Source organism: Coenobita brevimanus, chromosome 107 (assembly GCF_032717465.1).
Source record: "Coenobita brevimanus isolate Jiangsu-jjx chromosome 107, ASM3271746v2, whole genome shotgun sequence".
Taxonomy (NCBI): Eukaryota; Metazoa; Arthropoda; class Malacostraca; order Decapoda; family Coenobitidae; genus Coenobita; species Coenobita brevimanus.
Genome location: NC_137060.1, coordinates 1774259 through 1802249, shown reverse-complemented (window position 1 = coordinate 1802249; position 27991 = coordinate 1774259). Strand labels below are relative to the sequence as shown.

General features: G+C 45.3%; 1 protein-coding gene across 1 annotated transcript in view; it reads right to left on the bottom strand.

Annotated features, from left to right (window-relative positions):
• Window positions 1–276: 276 nt before the first annotated feature.
• Window positions 277–27991, bottom strand: part of LOC145416638 (uncharacterized) — a 42812-nt gene continuing 15097 nt past the window's right edge. Inside the window, exons 3-7 of the mRNA XM_080285573.1 lie at window positions 21687–21883; window positions 18452–18597; window positions 11992–12151; window positions 11149–11263; window positions 277–420 (exon numbers count right to left, since the gene is read on the bottom strand). Of these exons, the coding sequence (XP_080141699.1) occupies window positions 277–420; window positions 11149–11263; window positions 11992–12151; window positions 18452–18597; window positions 21687–21883 (762 nt within the window). The remainder of the gene's footprint in view (window positions 421–11148; window positions 11264–11991; window positions 12152–18451; window positions 18598–21686; window positions 21884–27991) is intronic.

The following is a 27991-nucleotide window of genomic DNA, read 5'->3' as shown; positions in this document are numbered from 1 at the left end:
TGGGGAATATCAAGAAGGAATCCCAGATGGATGATAGACGACGTCAGTCAAGGGTGAGGTAAGGATCAAGGAGTCCTAGAAGGGTGAAGGAAGGCGTTTGTTGAAGCTGAGATGGACATCAAGACGTCCCAGGAGAGTGAAGAGGGACGTCTATTGAGGGTGACGTGGGAAATTTCATGAAATTCCAGGTGAGCTAAGGATAAAGTCTACACTGACAGTGAAACTAGGCGGACTCCAATGAAGAGCTCAAGCCCTCAGACTAGTGCCACTCGAGGTCTACGCAAGGAGGTGTTGCAAGCCGCGGAGGCCAAGCATGAGGGTAAGGAGTAAGATCAGTAGTGATGGCGATGTGTGGACCGCTGAGGCCAGAGCCGCACCCTCACACACCTGGCTCCCGGGGGCGTACTTGGTGCACTTGAACTGAAAGGCAAAGCATCAGTTGGTCAAGAGGGTCCAGGAAACACGGATCAATCAGGCAAAGTGAGTAGGTAAAGGTGATTTATTACCTGCAGTGATCCTGTAGATGATAACGACAATTTTGCATCACTGGACATTATAATATTAACTGCAATAATAGTATGTAATCAGGCAAAGGTGATTTATTACCTGCAGTGATCCAGTAGATGATAACGAAAATTTTATAACAGGATCTTACAATATTAACAGCAATAATATTATGTAATCAGGCAAAACTGATTAATTACCTGCAGTGATCCGTTAGATGATAACGACAATTCTACATCACAGGATCTTATAATATTAACAGCAAAAATATTAGCAGAAACTATGGCTCAGGAGAGCACAGTCTCTCCAAAAAGTTTCTCTATCTTTGTCATCAATGATTTTGTAATAAATGTTGGTGCTTTTCTTTTACCAGCACACATCTTACAATCCAGAATGTATTTCATGCTATATAAAATATAATCTTTATGATGTCTGAATAAAAAATTGCCTACGCATACATGAAAAAGTACTGAAGAATATTTTTCAACATTTCACGCAATGTCAAACTGTAAAGACGAAAAAGCAAAAACACTTTTTGTAGTAACTGTACGTGAACATCAGTATTATATTTAGCTGTTATGAATGGGGCACAGTCTGTCTTAATTGACACTTCAGTAAATGGGGATAACTTGTTCAATTCAAAATACTGACTGGCAACAAAAATATTACAAACAAATAAACAAACCATGGAACTAAACTGAGAGAAAACATGTATTGCTATACTTGTATAATTAATACAAATTCAGACACCTGAATCCCTTTCCTTTTTGAAAAGCAATAACGAACAAAAACCTTATTCACATATTGTTGTTGTAATTTGGACACACAATTCTAACCTGAACCTATGACATGATGCATGACATGCTAAGATGCAGGTGTGCCTCGCTGTGGTGTCATGCAATTAGTGTTTTGGTGTCTTCAGGGAGGCACCACCACCAAAACAATCACACAAATTCTCGTTGATGGAAAAGACTTCGCAGCAATTCTTCCTTGGCAACTTATTTCAACAAACCACCAACTAATTTTTACCACAGATTTTATTTTAATGCAGTGTAAAGTCCAGATGCCGGCATAAACTTGTCCTTGTTCATCACTGGATTAGTGAGTAAGTTGTCTCAAATGAGGAACGGATGGGGCTCTGTACCTACACAGGGTTAACACATCAGCCTCAGGACATCGACTTCATTTTACTTTAATCAACGTCAGACGCTATACTTCAGCTTAGGAGACCCTGTCATCCTAATGGGGATAACGAAGGCTGTATAAGAAAAAAGTGACTCCTAAGATGAAAAAAATGGTCTGGAGACAACAAGAATACCCCTTTAAAAACTACACCATTGCCATACAGGGTTTAATATTCCTTTGCATGTTATTAATATCAATACGGTTTGCATCAGAAGCATAAAAAATACTTTGCAGTGGATTTATCTGAGCTAAATAAAACTGTCTGTTGTTACCTGCAATAAATGATAGAATACAGTTCTTGATAAAAACGTCATTCAAAATAAATTAAACCTTTTATGGCATGGTGGGTGTCTCTTACACCAACACAATCATCTATCTGATGTTGGCCAAAAAAAACTGTACAGTTAGGGACATAAGTTTGCCAACTATTCTGCAATTTGTAAATTTCATTGCCGTCTGCAGGCCAACCTTCCTAATCTGAAGGAGGCTTGATATGTGTCTCAGACCACAGCTGTTCTCTGTGCATGATGCGTCAGGAGGGAAGGTAACAGCCATGCCTTGTATGTGTAGTAGATACAGCTCAATATTATGACACCTTTTGTTCTACTGTAATATCAGAAAGTTAAGTTGTACTCGTCAAAATAAATCGCCCAGGAAGAGGAGCTACGAAATCTAAGCCAGTGAGTACATGGTTCAGTGCCATGCAGATTCCTCCCTCACTTCACAGTTAAACATACAACAACAAAGTATTTTTCATTTTAATCATGTGCCACCAATTATTATACTCAACTTAGGAAGGACCTCTGGCTGTGAAGGGGGTAATGAAGGCTACATCTAACCCATACAGTTCCAAAAGTCTCTCCTAAGCAGAATATACGTGTCTGGAAACAGCACGAATGATAAAAAAAGACATACTCAGGCTGATGGGGTTAGTACAATTCTGCATGTTCACCTTCTAGTATGTATAACTGCCGTCAGGAATATCACTTATCTTTTTCGATAAACAACTGAAGAGATTCAAGAAGTAATGCTGAACGCACCAAAATCAAAACCGAGCAAATGAAAAATCTGCTGGGTTCTGAAGACCGCAGAACTGGGTTTCATAAGTCACCACTCACTATACTGTTATGAAGTGTATCAGTATTTATGTCCGCAACTGTACAGTACACTGATGATGCGGACAGCCACACCAAGGCACCAGACCACTGCCACCAGCACTTTGGCACCCAGCAAGCCACCAGACTCACTGCGACAGAACACAATGGCAACCCGGTGTGAGACGGCACTCTGTTAGTCTGGCCACTAGGGAGCAAGGCAGGGACACAGACCGTGGCAGGACATGGACTGAGGCAAAGACATGGACAAAAGCAGGGACATGGACCAAGGCAGAGAAGCTGTAAGCAGCAGTAGTGTTAACTGTGGACCAGCAGGAGTGGTAGTAGTAGATGCAGTAGTAGTAATGGGAGTAGTAGTAGTGGTAGCAGCAGCAGCAGTAATTTTAGTGGGTTGTGGGGGAGGGTCAGACAAAGTTTACCTCAGCAGCAATAGTTCTCTCTCATTCCAAGTAGTGCTCCTACAATCTCAACTTCTCTCCTGGTGTGTCTTGAGTCTCAGGTTTTCTCCAGGCAGCCTCTAGTCTGACCTTCTCTCCAGACAGCTCCAGAGCATCAACTTCTCTCCAGACAGCTCCAGAGCATCAACTTCTCTCCAGACAGCTCCAGTGCATCAACTTCTCTCCAGACAGCTCCAGAGCATCAACTTCTCTCCAGACAGCTCCAGAGCATCAACTTCTCTCCAGACAGCTCCAGAGCATCAACTTCTCTCCAGACAGCCTCAAAAGCCTCAGTTTACTGACACACAGCTTCTAGAGTTTTAACATCTCTCCAGACAACTTCAAGAGGCTGAACTTCTCTTCAGGCATCAAGAGTCTGAACTTCTCTTCAGACAGCTTCAAATCCCGAACCTCTCTCAAGAAAGCTTTCACAAACTCATTCTCTCCAGACAGCCTCCAGAATCTTCACTTCTCTCCAGGCAGTTTCCAGAGCCTTAACCTGTCTGCAGACAACCTCCACAGCTTCAATTCCTTTCCAGGTAATGGCCATCAAGTCTCAGGTTTCTTGAGGCCGGAATTATGCCATGTGTCCTCCTCTCACATGAGAACTGACGTACTGAGGTATTTCTCAGTTCCAGCAAGGCGTTGTATGAAGAACTTTCTTCTTGCCCAGGTATTTGGGTCAAACGAACACAAGAAGACTTGGTTTTATTACACCAGAAGTTTCAAAGCTGAGAAACAATGCAAAAGGAAAATCAAATATTCATAGCACACTGGAACCACACTCTTCCCAAGCTGATGATCTTGGTAACTATCTTCCAGTAATTATGGTTACAAAGTCCAATCTTGCAGAGTTAAGTACTGTATCATAAAACGAGCATCACTGCAAGTATGGCTAACACTGTGGTGGCAACTCCTGTATGGAAACTGGAATCACATCTGGTACAGCCATTGCTTGATTCCACTTCCAGCTTTGATTTAGGAGTTCCTGCTGTAATTCTTGTGGTCTGGGTGGAAACGTCGTCATCTTCTATTTGCTGCAGTTGTGTATTGTTTGAAGACATTTTTGCTTCCTCAGCAAAAGTAACATTCTTCAATATCCCTTTCGTGTGTGCTGGTTTGCCAGAGTAATTTTTCATCTTTCCCTGGGTAAAATTCCTCTTGTTTTTTGGTACTACAGTTTTGGGCTTAAGATCCTCAGTCATATCAGTCTGGTTGGTATGAGCAGGAACTTCTGAAAATCTTATTCCTGGCTCATTTTCATGACTTGCTGAAACGTTCCGACTGTTTCCATGATTATTATAAGACTGAATGTAATTTAAGTTGTCAGAAATGTTTCTGTTCTCATATGCTGAACTGGGCTGTACTTCTGCTGATGAATCTTCGTGAGCAAATGACTGAGATTTGTTAGCAACAGAGGACGAAAACATACTGTCTTTACTCTGAGAAGTTTCCAGCACCGTCTGGTTAGAAATCAAATTTTCATAACTCACTGGCAACTCGGATCCCTCAGCTTCAACAGAGGGAACCTTGTTTCCAGTTAATGCAATATCACTTTCCACTAATGTCTGACTAGATAACTGCTCCTTTGGAATGCTGGTTTTTGGATCAATCAGTCGAAGAAAATCAGTTTCCAATATATCCACCACCACTGGGACAAAGGTAACGGAGAGGCCGGCATCATCCTGGTGTTGCCAGTGGTTGACGGTGTTAGGGACGGGTGTTGGAGGGGGAAACACTGCCTCCATCACCTCCTCCTGCAGGCGCCTCTGCAGCCACAAATTGACCATATCCACTGGTGAGGGAGTGACACCATCCCTTGCAGTTCCTAAACTGGCTCTTTGATTTTGATGTCCTTCTTCGTGAGTGTTTCTAAGATTTATTTCTGTAGTATCAGGCATGTTATATCCATTGTTTTCCCTCATAATGTGTTGCCGAGTATACTGTTCTTCTGTATCTGAAGCAACAGAAGAGATATAATTCTTCAACTTCACTAACTCTTGCTTGTCATCTGCTAAGCTGTCAGCATGTGGAGCAACATCAACATCTCTGACAGAAGTTTGAAGCTGAGTTTCTTTAGTTTCATGAATGATGGATAAATGCTTACTGCTTAGATTCTCTGTGTGGTTACTTACATGTGAATTAGTTTATGAAGCATTGTTGTTCCAAGTAGTACCATTTAGTGGTGCTATAGTGGTGTCTAAAGTTGTGGGTCTACCACTCCTGGTAACCATAAATGTTCGTCCTGTTATAATGTCCTGAGAATCCTTGTGGCCTTTGCCTCTGCCCCTGAGCCTGTTCCTGTGAATGGGTCTCCTGCCTATGACGTCACCTCTCCTCGTCACACCAATGGGTCTCTTCCTCCTCAGAGTCCTTCGTCGTGTCCAATGTCGTCGGGTACCATGGCGTTTATTAGGTGAGCCAACCCTACCAACACGCCTCGAGGTATGCACCTCTGGTATACCTGATGTTTTTGCCATGATAGGGACTTCTGTCGTGGGCGGTTGTGTGACTTGCCAATCTGTTCCTTCTGTGAGTGAAGGTTGATCATCACCTAATCCCTCAGTGAGGCCTTTTGAAATCTGGGGCACTCCTGTTGTGGACTCACCGAAAAAATGTGGCTTTGAAGTATACCCGCCATACTGTTGACCAAAAGGACGTGTTTGCTGCAGTGGTGTCACACCCATGCCACCATTTTTTATGGATGGCCTCCTTCTGTACAGCTGTCTTCCCCTTGGACCTTTTCTATGTACAGATATTCGTCTTTCACTGCCACTGCCGGTGTCAGGCTCAGTTTTATTTAATGGTAGTACTGAAAGTGTTCCATTACGTTTATATGGTGGTGTGTGGTGTGATGCTGGTGCTCCCCGATCACGTGGTCGTCTAAAGCGTCTTCTGGAGTGTCTGAACCTAAGCCGATGTCTAACGTTTGGTGACTGTGAGGGACAGAGAGTGGGTGCCACTGAGTGTGTTGGGGGAGATGGCAAAACAGAAGCCACATCCTCTGTTGTATTCCTGGATGAAATGCTGCAATGGGAACTTTTTCGACGATGGGAGAACCTTGGTCCACCTCGCCTGTATCCTGTCCTATCAAATGATGGTTGGTTTCTGTGGCGCGGGAAATTTACAGAGGCAGACTGCTTGTGACTGCTGTTGGATAATGAAGTTGTAGTAGAATTAAAAATGGACTGCATAGAGTTTGTACTTACTAGGGATTGGTTAAATTTGCTGCTTGATGCTGATGATGAATTCCTATTCACAGACTGTGGCATTCTGTGAGACAGTCTACTTACATAGTGTTGTTCATAGCCTTCATGCTCGTGCTCTATTGCTAAAAAGTCAGAATAATTCACTGACGGATGAACTATAGTTTCCATATATGCACTGGGTGTTGTTTCATTTCTTACATGCAATGAACGTGCTTTGAACAGATCAGGGTTAGTGTTGGTTATTAAGCTTTGGACACCAGACAACTGTACCGATGATGAGCTGAGCTTCACTACAACTTCACTTTAGTCACTACCATCTGTGGAGTTAGTCACTGTACTATTATGCAGCACTCTCGTGGGGAATGTCAGTGTAACAATTTCTTGGCGTGTTTGTGAAGACTCAGGCGGTGGAGTGTCGAGTCCCACAGCCGTCTCTTGAGTTAAAGTTCCCGCACTGAGTGGTGGGCTGCTTGGGTCCCAACCAGACCAAACTCTTCTGCTTCTGGCACTGACTGGTGAGGAAAATTTAAGACCCCCACCCACAGATTCTTCCTTGTTAGTGAATCTATATCTCCTCTTTCCTCTGGGTATACAAGCTTGTCCAAACTCGTGCTTGTCATCTCACTGTTTGCACTGGAATTGTGTCTTCTTCTGTGGTGTTGGTGAGTGCTGGTCTGGGTGGTGGTGGTGGTGGTGGTGGTGGTGGCAAGCTCTCTGTTGCATGTGTGCAATGAATACGTAAAATCTGGACAAAGATCCTGCAACACAAAATAACACATCTAGAGCCTAACCACAGTAAGACCTCGTTGTACGTTGCCTTCTTTAACGATACATATACATGGCTAAGTTACCAGAATGAAACAGTCTCGCCTATATTCCATTCAATCAGATGATTTATAATCAGTATATTCTTGCTATCTCCAGACGATTTTATTAAACTTACGGGAAACTTTTGAAACTCTTCTAACCTAAATAAAATCGTCTGGAGACAGCAACAATAATACAGAGAAGACGTCATGGGACTGAATGGAATATTTATGATTCTGATCTTGTGGTAGTGTGGGGCACAGCATAGTGTTGTGTCTCTTACCTTGCTGTCCTAAGGGGTGGCATGGCAGGAGAAAACACAACAACAGTTATTAGTGTCATTAAGGCCATTTACCCCAGCAACACTGAAAGCTGCAATGATGGTGAAGGAAGTAGCCTACCTTAGTCCTAATTACGGTATTTTAGACATGATTATATACTGGCAAATTTTAGCTCATTATATAAGACATGCAATAAGACGTTTCCAGGGAATTTTTTTTTTTTTAATCATTGTTTACTACTAACTTCAGATTATCGTTGATGTTGCAGCTGCTTAACACCAGTCTGTCTGATCAAGCAAACCTGTCGACCACAGACAAGCAACTGATTCTGTGGGTCTGTCCTACAGGTACAGTACAGTACATACACCACAGAGGGATCCGGCGCCCCCGTGTGGCAGACAGCGCCTCATCAGGGTCGGACTAGGGTCCTTCACACGGCGAGGTGCAGGGAAATATGAGGAGGTTTGACTCCCGGGTGGACGCCGCAGCTGCTTAGCTACAACCAGGGTGCATAGCGCTACCACGTGTAGGCTCCTCGTCAGCGCCAGAGGTAATCATAAAATTACTACACACTTTCTCAACACAAAAAACATACTCCAGTACTATAGTCGTGGCGCACGACTCTGAGGTCATTATCGTACCCTGGCACCCTACCATTCAAAAGTGCGTCCGATTTCGTATAATACTATACACATCACATTATTATGCACGAATATATTATACACGAATATTATTATTCACGAACATATTACACACGAATCACATGCGTCTCATATTACACACGAAATCAGACGCACTGTTTAAAGGTAGGTTGCCAGGGCACGATAATAACAACCTCAGAATCGAGCGCCACGACTACAATTCTTTGGCAGTAATAAGGATTGGACATTATTAAATTTTAAATGACTATACAATGCACAACCTACTCTATTTCACTACCATATCAAACAAATCATTTAATCATCAATACCCTAACCCGAACTTTCAACAAGACGGTATGGGACAATATCCAGAGAGAGAGAGAGGGGGGGGGGCGAAGGGGAGGTAAGGAAATGAAACAAAGACGAGAGGTTGAAGTAAAAAAAAAAAATGGTTACAGTTCTATCGTAAGTGAGCAACATCCAGGCCACTCCCCCAATCCACACACACACACACACAATGTCCTACTATAGTTCTTACACCTTAACTTGGCCCAGATTTTCCTCGTTTTTTCCATTTATTTCACGTCGTTCAGTGTCAAAAAAGACAGTACTACGGCGCTGCATCCATTCCACTGCACCTTTTCATGGCTTGTGCTCTATTTTTGTATTAATCTACTGTTACAACTCAGCATTCAAGATGGACAGATGGCAGATTTAGGTCTAGTTACAGTAAAACGAATATAAGTTTTGTCCTACTGACAAACACCACACTATAAAGACTCCATCTGACCCAGCAAAGAAATAGACCCCTACATCTATCCTGACAACCCACCCACCCACCTCTACACACCTCTGTCTAACAAAGGGTATAATAGACCCCTACATCTATCCTGACAACCCACCCACCCACCTCTACACACCTCTGTCTAACAAAGGGTATAATAGACCCCTACATCTATCCTCACAACCCACCCACCCACCTCTACACACCTCTGTCTAACAAAGGGTATAATAGACCCCTACATCTATCCTCACAACCCACCCACCCACCTCTACACACCTCTGTCTAACAAAGGGTATAATAGACCCCTACATCTATCCTGACAACCCACCCACCCACCTCTACACACCTCTGTCTAACAAAGGGTATAATAGACCCCTACATCTATCCTGACAACCCACCCACCCACCTCTACACACCTCTGTCTAACAAAGGGTATAATAGACCCCTACATCTATCCTCACAACCCACCCACCCACCTCTACACACCTCTGTCTACCAAAGGGTATAATAGACCCCTACATCTATCCTCACAACCCACCCACCCACCTCTACACACCTCTGTCTAGCAAAGGGTATAATAGACCCCTACATCTATCCTCACAACCCACCCACCCACCTCTACACACCTCTGTCTAACAAAGGGTATAATAGACCCCTACATCTATCCTCACAACCCACCCACCCACCTCTACACACCTCTGTCTAACAAAGGGTAAAGTCATAAGGGAGTCAGGAGGAGGGCAGGACAGAAACAAGACACAGACAGTGAAACAGAAGACAGATGATGTAGACAGTGGTATGGTGTAGGTTTGGTTATTTGACTGTTGCCAATAAGGCCTTAGCTTGTGAGCCTCCACCCAACAAACTCACTGGCAGTCAGTGGGGCTCGAACCCACCACTCAGTGTCCTCCACATGTGTACCCAGCACTATACCGACCCAGCCACCGAGTCGTCGTCCCTACCTGTGTCTTTCTTACTCCCAACTCCTCCCCATCTCACCCCGAACCAACCTACCAACAAACATTTCTTTCTCTCTCTCTCTCTCTCTCTCCTCAAGCCAGCATCTCAGCCAGCCTCATACAAACTTGCCTAACTTTGTCTTTATCAAATGTAAAGCGGACGTAGGCCAAAGCTCTCAAAAGGTGGGCACAACTCCCTGACTCTCTCTCAACTCTGGCCTACTTCCTAAAAGTTTAGCTGAGTTTAATGTGGTGAGGGGAATGTACATTTGTGTGTGTGTTGGGGGGGTGAGGTAAAAGAGAGAGAGAGAGAGAGAACCAAGGTTGGCATCCTGCAAAACAATCCTTCTAAAGCACACTGAACAAAAAAGTAAAAAAAAAAAAAAAATAAATCCAGATCCTTACATTTGGAGATGCCTGGACACACTGCTGGCGCCACCTAAGGCTGTGGCGAGGTAAGGTCCAGAAAACCAGGAAAGGAAAGAACGAAAGAGGGAAAACTATCCACTGCACGCCGAGTATGATGGAACTGACACTAATACATATAAATACATCATCATCATCATCATCATCATCATCATCACAACCTTATTTTCCCCACCTAGGTATTAACCCCTTCAATCCACGTACATTAATTACCTGACGCCAGCTATCTCTTGACATTTTTACCCAGGCTGAGATATTTGTTTCTGAACTGGATATATCAGATCCACACTTCATTATCCCCTTCACTAACAGGGACTCTCCTACGATGAATATAATCGTTTAAAAAGGAGCAAGATTACGAGAAAAAATGTCAACGCAGTCAAACGGTAAAAAAAAAAAAAAATGTAGGAGGGGGTATATGGCAGAAAAATTTAAATATCCCATAAGCACTAATAAAAGAGTGGGTTAGACTCGTATTTGGCAGAAAACTTTAAATTTACCATAGGCACTAAAAATAAATACATAAATAAATACAGTGTAGCTACTTGGCAGTTAACTTTTAACCACACTATAGGCACTAAAATGAAGGTTGGTGGGGTATATTTGGCAGAAAACCAGGGCCATATTTAAAATGGAATCTTTATACAGATTACTGACACATAAACGTGGGGGGGGGGGTTGAGGCTACTTGACAGGAAACTTTAAACATACTATTGGCACTAAGTGAGAGAGAGAGAGAGAGAGAGAGAGTAGGTAGGGTGCATTTATCAGGTAAGTCACAGCACACAGTCAGCACACACCTGTACAATGGGTCCAGCCATACGGTCCAGGAATTCCTTAGTGAAGAGCGCTGTTTCGTTGCCACACGTCTCGTACACAACGCGTTCTGAACACTGCAGATATTCTTGGAACGAACTGGCAGGGAGGAAAGAAAGTTAGTGTAGGGAGTTTATTGGGAGTGTATCTCTCTCTCTCTCTCTCTCTCTCAAACACACACACACACACACACACACACACACAAACACACCATATACTGCCACATCAAATACTATCACACATCACACTGCCACCCTTCACACTGCCACACGTTCATACTGCTACACTGCCATTTGCACACAGACTTTTCTCACACTGTAACACACCACACACCACAAACTTCATACCACACAATTAACCACTACCACAGTACTCCACACACCATTACAGTACCTCACACCACACTATTACTACCCTGTCGCACACCACATACTTCACACCACACACTACTACAGTATTCCACTCCACACTCCACTTTCAGTACTCCACACCATAACATTTTTTTCACTCTACCACACACCACATACTCCACACCACACACTACTACAGCATTCCTCTCCACACTCGACAGTTAGTACTCTACACCATACCATACCACACCACACCACACCACACTACTTCACACCACACACCATTTCCACCAAATCACACCTCACACCATTGCAGTACCAAAAAAAAAAAAAAAAAAAAAAAGGAAACTATAAAACAGATAACAGACTAATTTTGACTCATTATTACAATAAAAATGGAACACATATCTGAATCAACATGGAAATACGATTGTTGAAGCAAATCTGCTGAACCAAACTGAGTGTCAGACAACCCACCAGCACAGGATGATGACATTCCTGTTCTTCTCCACCTCAGTGAGGTGGACATCAGCTTCGTTGATGTGGTTGAGTCCCGCCGTCTTGGTGTGGTAGGTGACGGAACACACGTTGTATTTGGGGTTCACCTGACGCATGCACGGCGCGTGACGAACGTACTCTGGCAAGGAGGAAGAACAAGGGTTAGGTTTTATGCTTATCAACTACACGAGGGTCACTAATACTCGCTTATCGACTACACAAGGCTCACTAATACTCGCTTATCAACTACACGAGGCTCACTAATACTCGCTTATCGACTACACAAGGCTCACTAATACTCGCTTATCAACTACACGAGGGTCACTAATACTCGCTTATCAACTACACAAGGGTCACTAATACTCAGGTTCCTTGACTCACACCAAGAAGAAGAATATCGTCAGGCGTCTGCTGCGATACAATAACAGAGATAATTGTTACAAGTGGTAGCCTCTCTCTCTCTCTCTCTCTCTCTCTCTCTCTCTCCAACCAGTGTTGTCCATCACTGGTATCCTATGCACTGCACTGATGAATCCAATCTGCATACTGCATGGCCATGAAACAGTTAGGTGGCGAGGTATACGCTCACAGCAGGGCGGGGAGGGAAGGGAAGGGGAGGCGTTGAGAGGGAACCGTACCATGGAGTATAGTACAGCAAAGTACAGTAGAGTAGAACAGAGTAGGTAGGGTAGGGCAGGGCAGGGAAGGAAAGGTAAGGTAAGGTAAGGTAAGGTAAGGTATGGCAGGGCAGGGCAGGGAAGGACAGGGTATGATAGGGTTGGGTATGACAGGGTAAGACAGGAGAGGAAAGCAAGGAAAAGGATTGGACAAAGAGAAAAAGGAAGAGAGGAGGAAATGAGAGGAAGGTGGCCGAGGGAAGCAGAGAGTAGAGTAAAAGAGCAGATATACGATTAGACAAGGGAAAAGAGGACAAGGCAAAGTAAAAGAAGGGTAAGAAAAAGCAAGGAAATGGATGGAAAGGAAACATAACGGAGTGGAAATGAAGAGCCTGGAATGTAAACCTCTCCCCCTTTTTTTACCCCCTCACAATCCCCCTCTTCTTATTCTTTCTTTCTTCTCCCTCCCCCTCCTAAACGCCACTTTCATCCCTCCGCTTTCGAACCTCTTTTTCTCCCCTTGGGCCTCCCCTTTCCACCCCATAAGTACTCTTTCCTCTTCTGACCCCTCTCCCTCACCCCCTCTCTAGAGGTTCTGAACTCCCCTTTTCTCTTCCCCTTATTTGTTACTTTCCATTATCCCTCACAACCCCTTTCTGACCCCATCTTTAACCCCCTTAGTCCCTCTTAAAACCCTTCCCCTCTTATCTTCCCCCTTAAATCTCCTCCTCTCTCCTCTAACCTGGAGCCTCTCCCTCTCATAATCAACTCCCCCAGCGCCATTCAGCATCCCTCCCCGCTCCCCACACTCATCCACTCCTCACACCCACTACACTGCCCCTCATCAATCACCCCATAAGACCCCTCTTCGTCCCCACTGACCCACATTGCACCCCTCTTTCCATCCCCTTCCCTCCTTCCCACTATCTCCCCCTCCCCCCCTCTGATTCCCATCTTACTTTTCCTACTCCGCACAAGTTCCTCCTCTCCCTTATAACTTTCCCTTCTACACTACGTCTCGTTCTCTTACTCCCTCTTCCCCTTCCTCCTTCCTCAACTCCTCCCCCTCTCCCTTTTCTTCCTCCTTCCCCAACTCCTCCCCTCTCTCCCTTTCTCTTCCTCCTTCCCCAACTCCTCCCCCTTCTCCCTTTCTCTTCTCCCTCCTCATTTTTCTCTTTCTCCTCCCCGTCCCCTTTCCCTCTCTCCCTCCGCTCCCCATTTCTCTCCTCCTCTGCTCCCCATTTCCCTTCGCCTTCCATTCCCCCTACGCTCCCCATTTCTCTTCCCCTTCCATCTCCCCCTCCTCTCCTCCTTTCTCATCCCCCTCCCTTACCTTCTACGTACCTTCTCTTTCCCCCTGCCTTCTTTCCGTTTCTCTTCACCCCCTTCCTATCCCTTCACATTCTCCTTTTTCTTTCCCTCCCCCTCCGTCTCCCAATCCCTTCCTTCTTTCTCCTCTCCCCTTTCCATCCCACCCCACCTCAACCACTACTAACACCCACTGTCCCACTGTCTTCTCACCCGTCAGCCACCTGGTACAACTGAAGTGCTTTTAACCACAGTAGTGAAGCCTCGAGACACACAAACGAAAAAAAAAAAACACTAACTCAAAACTAACACTCTTTTAAGCTTCGTTAGCGCTCACGGCCGCCCCAATCTTCGCTCAGGGAATTTACAGTCAAATATTTCAGTCCATCTGCCTCCTCCCTCGTCCTTCTCATCGCTGGATCATAAACGCTTGAAGGTGACGTAGTGGACTGAGGTGCACATTATCATTCTTCTGTGGGGAATGATATGCACCTTTGTACACTATGTATCATTCAGACATCTATGACTTCAGCAATTAGATAGACAGGAGAGGCGAAGGGATTTTTGTATCTGACTGTACCACTTGTTTTTGGCCAACTGTCGTGCCAATAACCCCGGGGCCGTAAAGCTGAACCCCATACTGTCGGATGTAACCGTTTGGCGCCGCACAGCCACCCCGTCCATCTCCCCAGTCCAGGCAAATTGACCAATTCTGCCACCGCCATAATCTGTTGTCCATTATTTTTCGCTTATGAAAACGTAACTCAGTTTGCCAAAGTAAAAAACGGAAATTTGAATTCACTCTGCACAGCCGCGCACATTCCGAGCTGGACGATACATTTTCACGGCTGCACGAAGAAAGAAATTGGGTGTTGATTTTTATTATGCCGGCCTATACCAATATTGGCGGAGCTGCAGTGTGGTTTTATGCCCATCACGGACGAAGGGGGAGGGGGTTGGCATGTGTGTGGGGGGGTGAAGAGAGAAAGGAGGGACAGGAGGGGAGGGATATAAGAGAGGCGGAGGAAGAAAGCATGTACAACACATGCACTGATGTGAAGTGCGTGTAGGAGGAAAGAAAAGTGAAAGAAAACAACTGAGCACTGAGCGAAAAGTAAGCGGGGGGAGGGGAGGCTTGGTATGACTGAGGGTAAGAGGTTGGAGAAAGGGTGTTGTTAGGGGTGAGAGACGAGAGAAAGGAAGAGAGATGAGGAAAAGAACACATTACTAAGCATCAAGGTATAAGACCAGACCAAGAGAACGAGAGGAGGGGGGAGGGGAGGTAGGGATCACATCTAGTGGGTGAGGGATGAGGGAGGGAGGGGTATTGGTGAGGTGTGAGGTGGGCAGGATGGGAAGGATACATACCTGAATATATCAGGAAAACAAAGGAGAGAGAAAGAAGGCATATAAGGTGCGATTTGACGTACAGAAAGGGAGGCAAGGAGAGAGGGTACATAACATGCTTTGTATATCTAAAGAGCCAGGGATGTGTGTGTGTGGAGGGGGGGGGGAGCCGAGAAGTATACAAAAATGAATACCTGTCTACTACACAAAGGTCATTAAGGCAGACAATCATATTCAGTTCACATAAGTGTACAGTGAGGTGGTGGGAGATGATCACATAACTGACCACTGAAGCTGAGACGAGGGGACGGTGAACCTACCTGCACTTAAGCTGTTCAGGGCCATATTCTGTGTCGCAAGAGACTTCGTAGCACAGCTTCTTCAGCAATTTATTTTGCATAATACACATTAACGTAAGCTGGAACATTCTCTGGTATAATATTTTTGTTTTAATACCGTCATTAGTTTCCATCAATAGCATATATTAGGATATTAAGATGTAATGTCCAGAATAAATCGCTAAGGACAATACATTACAAACTTTCCAAGACCACTAACAATACAAGACGTACACAAAGTAGTCTCAGTACAGACAATTAACTTTCAATGTGATGACGTATTTTTTGTTTTATTCTGGCTTCCTCCAGACGATTTCATTCCGATGTGCGAATACCTGGTGCAGTACAGGTGTTGTAGTACTGTAATAATAGTACCTGCAACCCCAGGCTTATACCAACCTGCACCTGGTGCGAATACCTGGTGCAATACAGGTGTTGTAGTAACAGTAGTACCTGCAACCCCAGGCTTATGTGAACCTGCACCTGGTGGACTGCAGGCCCAGGTTGACATTACTCCACAGGACATTATCCGTCTTTTGGGGGATGGGGAGGGGACTGAGGGATGGTTATAAAACTAGCCAGTCCCACCACCTGGTTATATCGGTGCCACCACCTGAAGGCGTCCCTCTCCAGCACCAAAGCAGTAAGTGAAGGCGATTATTAACTTTTCTCATTGGAAAAGTGTGTCCAGGATAAAACACTATCGCCTGGTGGTGGCCAGAATAACAAAGGAAATACGTCACCGAACTGATGGGGTTAAGACCAGGGTGACCAGTGGCTCGACTCTCTGGGGCATTTGGTGAGTAATAATTCCCATCCATCTCTCTTATACTCTTTTTACTCTAATTTGGCATGAAATTGCCATCATTCCATCTTGAATGTTGAGCTGTTACAATAGAGTTGCACTAGAATATGATGCTAGTCACCAAAGAAGTGCTACGGAAAGGATGTAGAATCACAGCATTATCTTTTTCCGCCTCTCAGCTACAAGAAATATGCTACAAGACGACAAAAATCTGGCCCAAGTGAAATGACTAGTCAAATCCTTAGTAGCCACGTCCGGTTACTGCGCCGTAACCCATTAGACCACCGGGCGTGCAGTTGCCACAATGCCCGTCATTAATGTGGTGTCAGTGAGGCAATATCCAGCCCCGTGACAATAACCAGGCCAGATATTACCACGCTGGCTGGCCTGGTAATAGCCCCAGCATCGTATACTGTACAACATATAGCCCAGTGTTACCCTTACCATACCACACTTCCTAACACTTATTTTTACCGAGTTATTTGCATATTACACTTTATAAGTCTCTTGTATGCTATGATTATCTTCCTATTGTCCAAACAGTTTGCATCACTAATATATAAGAGAATTCTGAGGTGTAATAAGCAAAACAAATTGCTTAGGAAGAGGTGTTACGAACACACCCAGTTTCTTTGCCTTCGTCAACCTGAAACTCCCATTCCTCCAGCCCAAACTTTGCCCTGGCATCACCTTCTACCACCACAATGCTGTTCTTAAATAAACTCTTCCACTATCCATCTTCTATCTACCTATCTATGTATCACCAGATATTCCAATTCCATTAGGGAAGGCCACAAACGAATCGCCTCCGTATCACTTTGTCAACTGCCATATGACTACCCTCTCTCCAACACACATCTCCTCTCACATTACCTCGCCACCGCATCCCTCCATCTCACCCGGTCTCCCCCTCCCCCCTACGACTCATTCACACACTCTCCTAGTCAGTCTCTCATTTCCCATCCTCTCCACATGGCTAAACAATCTCAAAGTTCTCCCAACGCTTTCAATCACATGCACATCAACTCCACAACGCTCCATCACTTCCCCATAAGTCTGTTTCCACGTAACCCGCCATGTTCCTCTCTCCACTGCTCTCGTTTATACCATAACTGACCTAAGAAAAAAAAAAATAGTAAAACCAATCAGCCCATAATTCGACCACGAATAATTATCCTCCACTTCAAACTATTAACCGTATTACCCTGACATACTTCCCCGGTGCTGGAGGGACGCCTTCACTTGGTGACAACCTGATATAACCAGCCGGCTCGTCTGACCAATTATATACATGTCCCTCAGCTCCCTCCCTAGTCCCCCAAAACGGGAATGGTGGACTGTAGGATGAGGGCATCTTCAGCCTGGAATCCACAGAGTTCACGTCCAAATGAATCTGAGACTAATAACAGTAACAACATTCTTCCCCGCCATTTCCTTCCAACTCCGTCACAACAGTAACAACATTCTTCAACTCCATTTCATTCTAACTCCACTCCATCTCTCCACCCTTTGCATCTCCTCACCGCCTCCATGTTAGAGAATAACTTGACATGAAGGCAACCTGCGCCAACACACAACACTCCTGTCACTATACGACAGAGACACATCAAGACACCACCCAGCCCTCCTCAGCTACCAGCTTAGATTTGGGTTGGGTGGTATCACAGATGACACGTGCCCCACTTGTAGACCAGGTCCACACAACATAACACACATAATGCAGCACTGCACAGCACATGACACACTAACATACAGACATAAAAACAACGGTGTAGGGAACCTGTGGGACGATCTCATTGGGACAGTTGCTTACCTGCTGTCGACGGGTCTGCTGGGCCAGGCTTGACCGGGTTTAAACAACAATGTGTTGCACTAACCTTCCTGATAGTGTCCTCTGGTGTTACACAGGTCCTTGATAACCCTAATGGTGCCAGCGTATAGCTTGTTGAAGTACTCTCGGTGCTTCTGCGTCAACTATCATCATCATCATCATCATCATCATCATCATCATACAGTGCACTAACCTTCCTGATAGTGTCCTCTGGTGTTACACAGGTCCTTGATAACCCTAATGGTGCCAGCGTATAGCTTGTTGAAGTACTCTCGGTGCTTCTGCGTCAGGCAACGACGGGTGTAGCTGTCGATGCACTGAAGACCTTCCAACAACACCCTAGCCAAGAAGACAAGGACAGAGTGAAGTTAGGTTCATCATCATCATCATATGCTTTACCTCCACTTATCACCATCATCATCATATTCTTCATCTCTACTATCCTCATCAACAAACATAATCGTCATCATGGCCTAAAACGAAAGAGTAGGTCTGGTTAGGCTATGTTAGGCTGGGGTAGGTTAGGTTAGACTGGGTTTGGTTTGGTTAGTTTAGGTTATGGTAAATGAAGTTAGGTTAAATGATATTGTGTTAGGCTTGAAAGCGTTGATGATTCTGAGTAAGGTAAAGACGGGTGTAGTTATCGATGCAGTGAACACCTTCCAACCGCACCCTGACGAAGAAGGAGAATCAGACCAGTGTGTATCGACGGCACGAGGGTGATGCGTGTCAAAGTCCATGTGCGAATATATGCAAGTATATAAAAGGACATACCATACTGTTCATTCAACCTGTCCTAAAACTGCCATCCCTCCATCTTGAGTGCTGAGCTATAACAATAGATTATCACTTGAATATGATGCTAGGCAGGAAGAAGTGACAGCAAAAGGATGGAAAGCCGCAGCATTGTCTTTCTGCCATTGAGCTATGTGAAACAAGCTACAAAAGATGAAAATTTGGTCAGGTTAAAGTAAATGAAATATACCAGCAACCACTTAAATGCCAGCCAAGGCTTGGGTTCCAACCTCAGACTAAAAGCAGACTGAAAGGGCATCATGCTACAGACTGAGTCACCGGAGCTCCTTAGGCTGTTATCTATTCCCTCCACCTCCAAAAATCTCTCTAAAGATAAATATATTCGTCAGGTGATAATAACACTAATATGAAAACACTCTCATGGTAGGAAAAAATTTCATTTCATATGCAAATTATCTCCTCGTCCTTCTCCTCCTCCTCCTCCTCATCATCATCATCATCATCATCAATAAACAGTGATGGCTTCATTTCACATGCAGAATATCTCCTCCTCCTCCTCCTCCTCCTCATCATCATCATCATCATCATCATCATCAACATCATCATCATCCAAGGACGTCGTATTTTGTTTTATTCTTACTTCTATCGCGCGATTCCATTCAGCTAACACGAGCATCCTATAGGTTTTTCACCTTAACTTGGTTCAGATTTATATCCTTTTGTAGCTCGGTGAATGAAAAATGCCAGTGCTGCAGGTCTACATACTTTCCATAGCACTTCTTCATGACTGTCATCATATACTTGTTACTCTATTGTTACACAACAGCATTCAAGATGGAGAGATGGCAATTTTAGGCCAAGTTAGTATAAAAGGAGTATAGCACTGAGGGATTACTGATGGATATATTTAACATCTCTAGTCTGAAAAGTCTTTCCAAAACTGAATAAAATCGTCTGGATACAGCAAAAATAGAATGAAAAAGACGTCTTGGCAATGAAGTGGTCAGGTGGGTAGTTCAAACATTTGCTGCAACTATACTAACTTAAATCGGCGTACAATTACCATACCTCCATCTTGAATATGCAGTAGTAATGCGAGATTAACAACGGAATATAATGCTAGTCACGAAGCAGTGCTGAGGAAAGGGTGTAACTATAGTGACATGTAGAGATGTATGGTATGTAGGAGAACTGCTGGGCCTTGATAGCAGGCTGTGAAGCCTATGCCCAGAGTCGAACGCATTAAAAAAAAAAAAAAAAAGAAAAAAAAAAAAAAAAATCTATGCTGTAACTGAGCTACGTATAATAGGCTGCAAAAGGACGAAAATCTCGGCCAGGTTAAAGTGAACGAACTATACCGTACACGAGGAACAGTTGGTAAAAACCAGTCTTAGGTTTATGCCTATCGACTGCACGAGGGTCGTTACGGCAGACCATCAGTTTGTGCTGAGTCCCAGTCTTCCCTCAGAACACGACCCGCACTAGTCAGTTGACATCCAGGTCCCAAATGTACTGTTGGGTGAATAGGGACAAAGAGGAAACTAACTGCGTCCACCAGTCTGACCGGCAGCAGAACCGAACTCTGGTTGTTTCAGTTGCGAGGTGGGTGTGCTAACCACTGCACCAGCAGGTCCCCCACACTGGACGCGGATCGATGAAACAGCTAAACTCTGGGTCACTCGGCCGCTAAACCCCTTTACTACGAGAATGGCTGCTGGAGAGGCACGCCTTCTCGCGGTGGCACTGATGTAACTGGTCGCCTCCTCTGCCTGGTTATACTTCCCTCACCTCCCTCCCTAGCCCCCGAAAAGACGATGGTGGACGGCAGGAGCAGAGCAACTTTACCCTGCAGTCGACTGGGTTCACGTTTTAGATGAACCTGTTGTTCCAACAACAGCAACAGCAACAACAACAATTACCACCAGTACTACTACTATTACTACTACTACTACACCTACTACTACTACTACTAATAATAATAATAATACCAGTAGTTATTACCACTCGAAGCTAATTTCACTCTTGCTATTTCCACAGTCACTTTTAGTCATTTAAGGCTTTCGCAATTGGGGGAGTTAGACACAGGCTTCATTAATCCCTTCAACAGAGTAATGCCATTTATATGTTATTTCTGTTACCTCCAGTCTTGGTAAACTTTATGAACTGAAGGGGTTGCATACAGCCTTCACAAACCTCTTCACTAGGAGAAATTTTTATTTTACTCTTACTATATCCAGTCAGTTTCATACAGCTTAGAAGAGAACTTTCGAACCCAAAGTTCATATTTCCTCCATCAAACTCCACCCTTCTTTCACCCCAAGAACCAAATGATATAAACTCGCAGACACATTCTACTGAGGCAATCAATGGTCGTTACAAAACTGAGGATCTTATCTGTGAAGACCCCAAGCAACTTCACACACACGGTAATGTCCCCGTTGCTGCAGTCCTGTTGTACCTGATACCCCTCTTCCACCTCAATTATGCACCTCTTTCATCACAATTCTACTCCTCCACCCAAACTATGCCCCCTTTCCACCAAAACTTTTGCTCTCTTACACCTCAAGTCTACTTCTCTTCCACCAAAGTCTACTCGTCATGCACCTCAAGTATACTCCTCTTCCACATAAAGTCAACCCCTCTTCCACCACAAAAGTAAAATACAAACTCACGGGCACATTGTGTTGAGCTCGTGGATGGTGGCAGCAAAGCCCAGGTCCTTATTTGTGAGTACCTCCAGCAGCTTCACACACACGGCAATGTCCCCGTTGTTGCAGTCCTGCTGCGGCCCACGTCCCCCGCCTCCGTTGTGCCGTCGCCGACCACTGTGACCCCCACCGCTGCCGCTGCGGTTATCCTCTGACCTCTCCTGTGCCAAGAGGAAAATCAAGGGTTAAATAACAGCAAATATAAAGAACATGTTTCCTCGCAGTGAATCGATTAAACAATTTACCTAACAATATGACCAGGAAATACAGACTTTCCATTTTATTACAGGTAACCTTAGATTATTTCATGTTACGGTTATCCTCTGGCGACTCCTATGGCAAGATGAAGAAGAAGAAGGGTTAAATAATAGCAAATAATATAAAATTAAAGTATCCTTGTACTGAAACAGCTGACGTGACGTACTTTTCATTTGATTCGTCTTATTTCCAGACAAGTTTATTTAGCTAGAGAGAGATTTCTTGAACTGATGGAGTCAGAAATAATCTTCATTAACCCCATCACTACCAGAGGTTTGTCCTAAGCTGAATAAAATCGTCTGGTGGAAGCAAGAATAAAATACAAAAACACGTCACCGGATTGAAGGGGTTACGCCAATTACTTAACAATTTGATCAGTAAATATGGGCTTTGCATTATATTACAACCTCGGATTATATCATTTAGCTCAGAGTAACCCACCAATTTATTTACCAGGGTAAGTTCAGAGCAGCAAAAACTTGTAACCTGCATGACTTAAGCTACCTGACTATACTCTTTTTACACTTACTTGATCCAAAACTGTCATTTTCCCAACTTGAATGCCGAGTTGCAACAATAGATTCAACTCTAGAATATGATGCTAATCACGAAGAAGTGCTGTGGAAATTATGAAGAGCCGTAGCACTGTCTTTTCCCACTGAGCTAAGTGGAATAACCTCAACAGGAAGAAAATTTTGGTCAAGTTGGGATGAAACGAGTATAATATGCGTGACAGAAATTAACTAACCTGATAATGTACAGGCAATAACAAATAACATTACAAACATATGACGAAGAAGTATGACAGGCACAGGGACGTGGGCACAATAGTTCCTAAACAACTCTTTCTAAGTTATTTACCTTTCATATTACACCTTAACCCTTCCACTATGATGATGTGCTTTATTAATTCTTGCCACTACAACACCATCGTATCAAGATTAGGATTGTCACCTATAGTTCTTTCACCTTAACTTGACCAAGGTTTTCGTTCTTTTGCAGCTTAGTCTGACGTAGGTCACAGGAAGAAACTGACAATGCTAGGGATGTGCATCCTTCCCTAGCACTTCTTTGTGACTCGTATCATTCTAGTGCTAACCTGTTGTTGCAACACAGCATTAATGACGGACAGACAACAGCTCTTGGTCGTTAAAGTGACGAGGGTATTGGAGTGAATATGTTAATGAAGAATGTCACTCTCCAGTTCCAAGAACTAAATACAACCGTCTAATTGTGTACAGAAGATGTAAGATTTTATCGTAGTGAAGGGATTTATATTCTGTTTTATGCTCTTTATATCTGTTTAATATCATCATCATCATCATCATCATCATCATCATCATCATCATCATCATCATACCAACTCTCAATTTCCACCTATACAGTACACTTAGAGCCAGAAACAAATTATATAAAAGTATAAGAGTAGGTACACTATGTCATCATCATCATCATCTTTTGATCATATCGCCTCTAATTTCCAGCAAGGAAATGGAGCAAGGGAGGGTCTATTAAAAAAAAAAGGGGGGGGGGGAGGATATGACGGGGAGGATAAACATCATCATTCATTATTTATCATCATCACCACCACCATTTTTGACACTAATGCACGAAGCAGTACTAACAATATTCACAGCAGCAGTAAAGACCTTTGAACAACTCTCCCACATCAAACAACAGCAACTTCCACAGTACATAGTTTCTCTCTCTCTCTCTCTCTCTCTCTCTCTCTCTCTCTCTCTCTCTCTCCACCCAGTACCCATAATGAATCAAACGCACGTAAAAGCACCTAATTCAGTATGGACGGTTCGATACCCGGGTCGAACGCTGATATACGTCCACATAACTTCCCGCCAAGTCCGGTAATTTGCCTGACGTGATTCCCACCCGTCAATACTGCCACTAAATATACCTTGGTGCGGAAAGCGGTGCTGCAGTGGTTAGCTCGTGTACCTGGCAACTGAATGAACCCGAGATCAATTCATGGTTAGCTCGTGTACCTCGCAGCTGAAGGACCCCATCTCTCTCTCTCTCTCTCTCTCTCTCTGCAACTGCATTTGTAACTCCACCCCTTACTCACCCCCATACTTCACCCACCTTCTCTCCGCACGCAATTCTACACACTCCATCCCTTCCACTTAAAAAAAAAAAAAAAAAAAAAAAAAAAAAAAAAAAAAAACGCCTATTGCAGCTCACCTCCTCCAGCCAGACCAAACGTCCCTCCTTATTCCACTCTCTATTTTATTTCCGCTTCCTGTACCTGACCAACAGCTTTTCAAGTGGCCTTTCCATCTCCACCTCCTCCACCCCACCCCCAACCACCACACTCCACTCAATGAACTCCTCCCCATCGCCACTCCACATCGAATTCCACATACTATACTCCCTCCACCTCACAAAATTCCACATCTCACACGCTTCACCTCACCCATAAATTTCTTTCCAAATCCACCATCCACCACATCCCCCCCCCCCTCTCCCATTTCAGCCACCTTCCCAGGCCTTTACCACTTCTTCTGCCCTATTCCACCCAGCCCAAAAGCCTCGCCGCGATTCCACCCACGGAAATCCATCTTATACTATAGATTAAAATCATCCCATCCTGGCTTACCCTAAGATGACACCTAACCCATTTCACACCACCCAATGTCCACCCAAACTCCACTTCCGGGACCTTGCCAGCGTCTCCATCTCTTGCAACTCAGTCCACATCCTCCATCTCTTCCACCTGGCCCAATAGCCTCCCCATCTCCACCCAGACACCGTTCAACCAACCAACCTCCTGCATTGTATCAATTTCCTCCCCCAGCTTACTTCCTCCTCTCAAAAATCTCCTTCGGCTCTACCTTACTCCTTCCACACTCTACCCAACAGTTTTTCCACCAACTCGACCTCTTCCACCCTGCCCAACAGCCTTTCCACATCCACCCAGATACCGTTCAACCACCTCGAAATGTCACTTTCACTCCTACGAGTAGTTTCCATCACATTCCACTTGTTCCACCTTTCCACCTCATTAAATACCTTCCCCAATTCACACACCTCATCCACTTCACCCTTCCAAAAAAACTGCTTCCAAATTCGCCCTCTTCCTACTCCATCCCCCCCACACTCCGCCCAGTACTCCAACTACTCCACCTCTTCCACCCTGCCCGACAGCCTCTCCACCTCCACCCAGACGTCGTGCCTCCACCCCCAGACCCCACCCGCCTCAGCCCGCCCACTTCACTGCACTCCACTCAATAAAGTCGCCCTTCTCACCCGGTGCGCTCTCACTGGCCGGGGCAACGCAGGACTCCACCCACAGGATCTGTTTGGCCCACCCACACCCTATCCACACCCACATCCTCTCCACACCGTTCCTACACCTCCTCACACACTTCCCACCTTTTTTTCAGTCCTTTCCTACATTCCTCCATTTCCCATCCACTCTCCCTACCTCCCCACCCCTCCTGTTCACAGCTAAACCCTCCCACACCTCTATACCCCGCCACTCTTTCCCCTCCCCAGTTTCGCCCTCCTATCCCCTCCCTCACTTATTCCGACATTCCCCTTCCTTCTTTCCCCACCCCTCCCTCCCTCTCCTCCCTCCCATCCCCGTCCCCTTCCCGCACATACCTACAGTAAACCCTCCCACATATTTTTTCACCGCCACTCGCCTCCTCTCCCCTCCACTTCCCACTCTCGACCTCCACTTCTCCTCCTTCCCCCTCCACCCTTTTCCACCCCTTCTCTTCCATCCACCCCTCCCCACCCCCTCTCCTAACACTTCCGTCCCTCTTCGCCCCCTCCAGCCTTCCCCTACCACGTTCAGCCTCTCCCCATCACTGTGTAACCTCGTCCTCTCCCCTACCAGCTCCACCCAACGCATTTCTTCAATACAGCTCCCTCCATTTCCTGCTGTCCTTCCATTCTCACCCACCTCCCAACCAGTCCCGCTCATCCTAACCTCACTCACACCTGCCCCTCCTCTCCACCAACCCCTTTCCTCCACACTCTCTCCAGTTCATCCCCACCCATATCACTGCGAGCTCCACACATCCACGCCCGCCGCCCCAACAGCCACCCACCACATCCTACCCAGCCCCGTCTTATCCTAACCTCTCCCCAACCTTCCCCATCTCCATCCCCTCCCAGAAGTTCTCCCAGTCCACTTTCCTTCTCTCCTCCTTTCCACAGTACCTTCCCTCTTGGACCATTTAATCGCCTCCTCAGCTCCACCCTTTCTAGCCCCGCCTATTCAAATCTTCACCCCCATTACTACCAGCCCCCCCCCCCCAAGTTTATCCCCGCCTTTTCGAGCTCTGCTCATCCTCGCCTACCGCCTGTCTCATCTTACGCCATCCACCACTCTCTCCCCTAACCACTTTCGCTCTTCCTTTCTTTTCTCCTCCCCACAAACTCCATCCTTCTCACGCCTATCCCCGTCCCCAGCCTCCCCAACCACCTCTGCTACTAGCCAGACTCATAATACCCATTACATTTCTTTAGCCCTTCCCTCTCCTGCCCATTTGTGCCCACCCCTCCCCACCCCTAGCCCACCAGCCTCCTTCCCACCTCTCCCTCTCCCTCTCTTTCCTCTCCACCTACATCTCTCCTTCCTCTCCCTTTTCTTTCCACTCACACTAACACATTACAACTTGTTCTTTCACTTCTTTTTTCTTCTACTTTCCTTTCCATCCCACCCCACCCCACCCTTGCCTCTTCCCATCTCACAACCTTCACCACTGTCGTCTATCCCCACCTACAATGCCCCGCCCTTCCACAGCAGCCCCACCTACCCCGCCCACACCAACCCCACCTATCCCCGCCCATCCCTGCCTCTCCTGTCTCCCACCAAGCTCAACCCACAACGCCCCTTTAATACCCCCTATACATCACCATCTCTCCCCAGTATGGTGCTGGAGAGGGACGCCTTCATGTGGTGGCACCGATATAACCAGGTGGCTACACTGCCTGGCTAGACAAACCTCCCTCAGCCACTTTACCCCAAAGGAGAATGGTGGAATGCACGAGAAGGACAATTTAAGCCTATGGTCCATCGGGTTCACGTTTCAGATGAACCTGAGGATACAACAACAACAATAACAACAGCAACTACTATAACTACTCTCCGGTTTGGCTTGCCACTCCCTTTTCCTTATCTCTCCGCCCCTACCATCCCTGCTCCGCCCACTCCCGCCTCTACTGCCCCGCCCACACTGCCTCTCACTCGACTGCTTCCTCTCCTACAGGTATGAACTCCGCTGGGCCTTCTGCTTGTTACCCTAAACACTCACACGAATTCAGTCCCTTGTGTACCATTATGTCTTGTGTTGGTGTATCCCTGCCATCACAGGACAATCTTATACATCTTTGGAAAGCCACTCCCACTGAAGGAATTAATCTCTCGTATTCAAATAAATAAATAAATAAATGGTTTAGAAGGAAGGAATAATGAAGAACTAGCACCAAACCCTAATATGGCAATATGGCAGGAGTCAACTTCACCCCAAACTCCCCGGCGTTTATAATTCAACTCATTCTGTCCACACCCGGTCATTGTTGGAAAAAACTGATTTTGAAATACGAGTATAAACTGTTTCAGGAGGAAGCTTTTGTCGCCTGGGGATTTAAGAGGTCAGACGGCTGTGGCTGTGGCCTATCCGCTGAACTCAGCACTGAAGGGGAAGAGAGGGTTATGACCCTCCAGCACTATCTATCTATCTATCTGTCTGTCTATCAATCTATGTTGAAAGCCTCTGGAATTAGTGTAAGAATATTTATGCTGGTTTGAATGTTGGATCACTTAGTTACAAACACTGTTCTTTTGTTCTCTGAGTATGCCTGGCTGTGTAAATATCTCTATCTGCTGTATCTATCTAACTATCCATCTATCACTCACTCACTGTCTACTGCGGGTAAAGGTGTGTGGATCATCTCTGACGGTAAACTATTCGCTATCTTCACTGTCCAACACTATCTACCTCTCTATCTACCTTACCTTTGTATCCATATATGACCCACCTGTG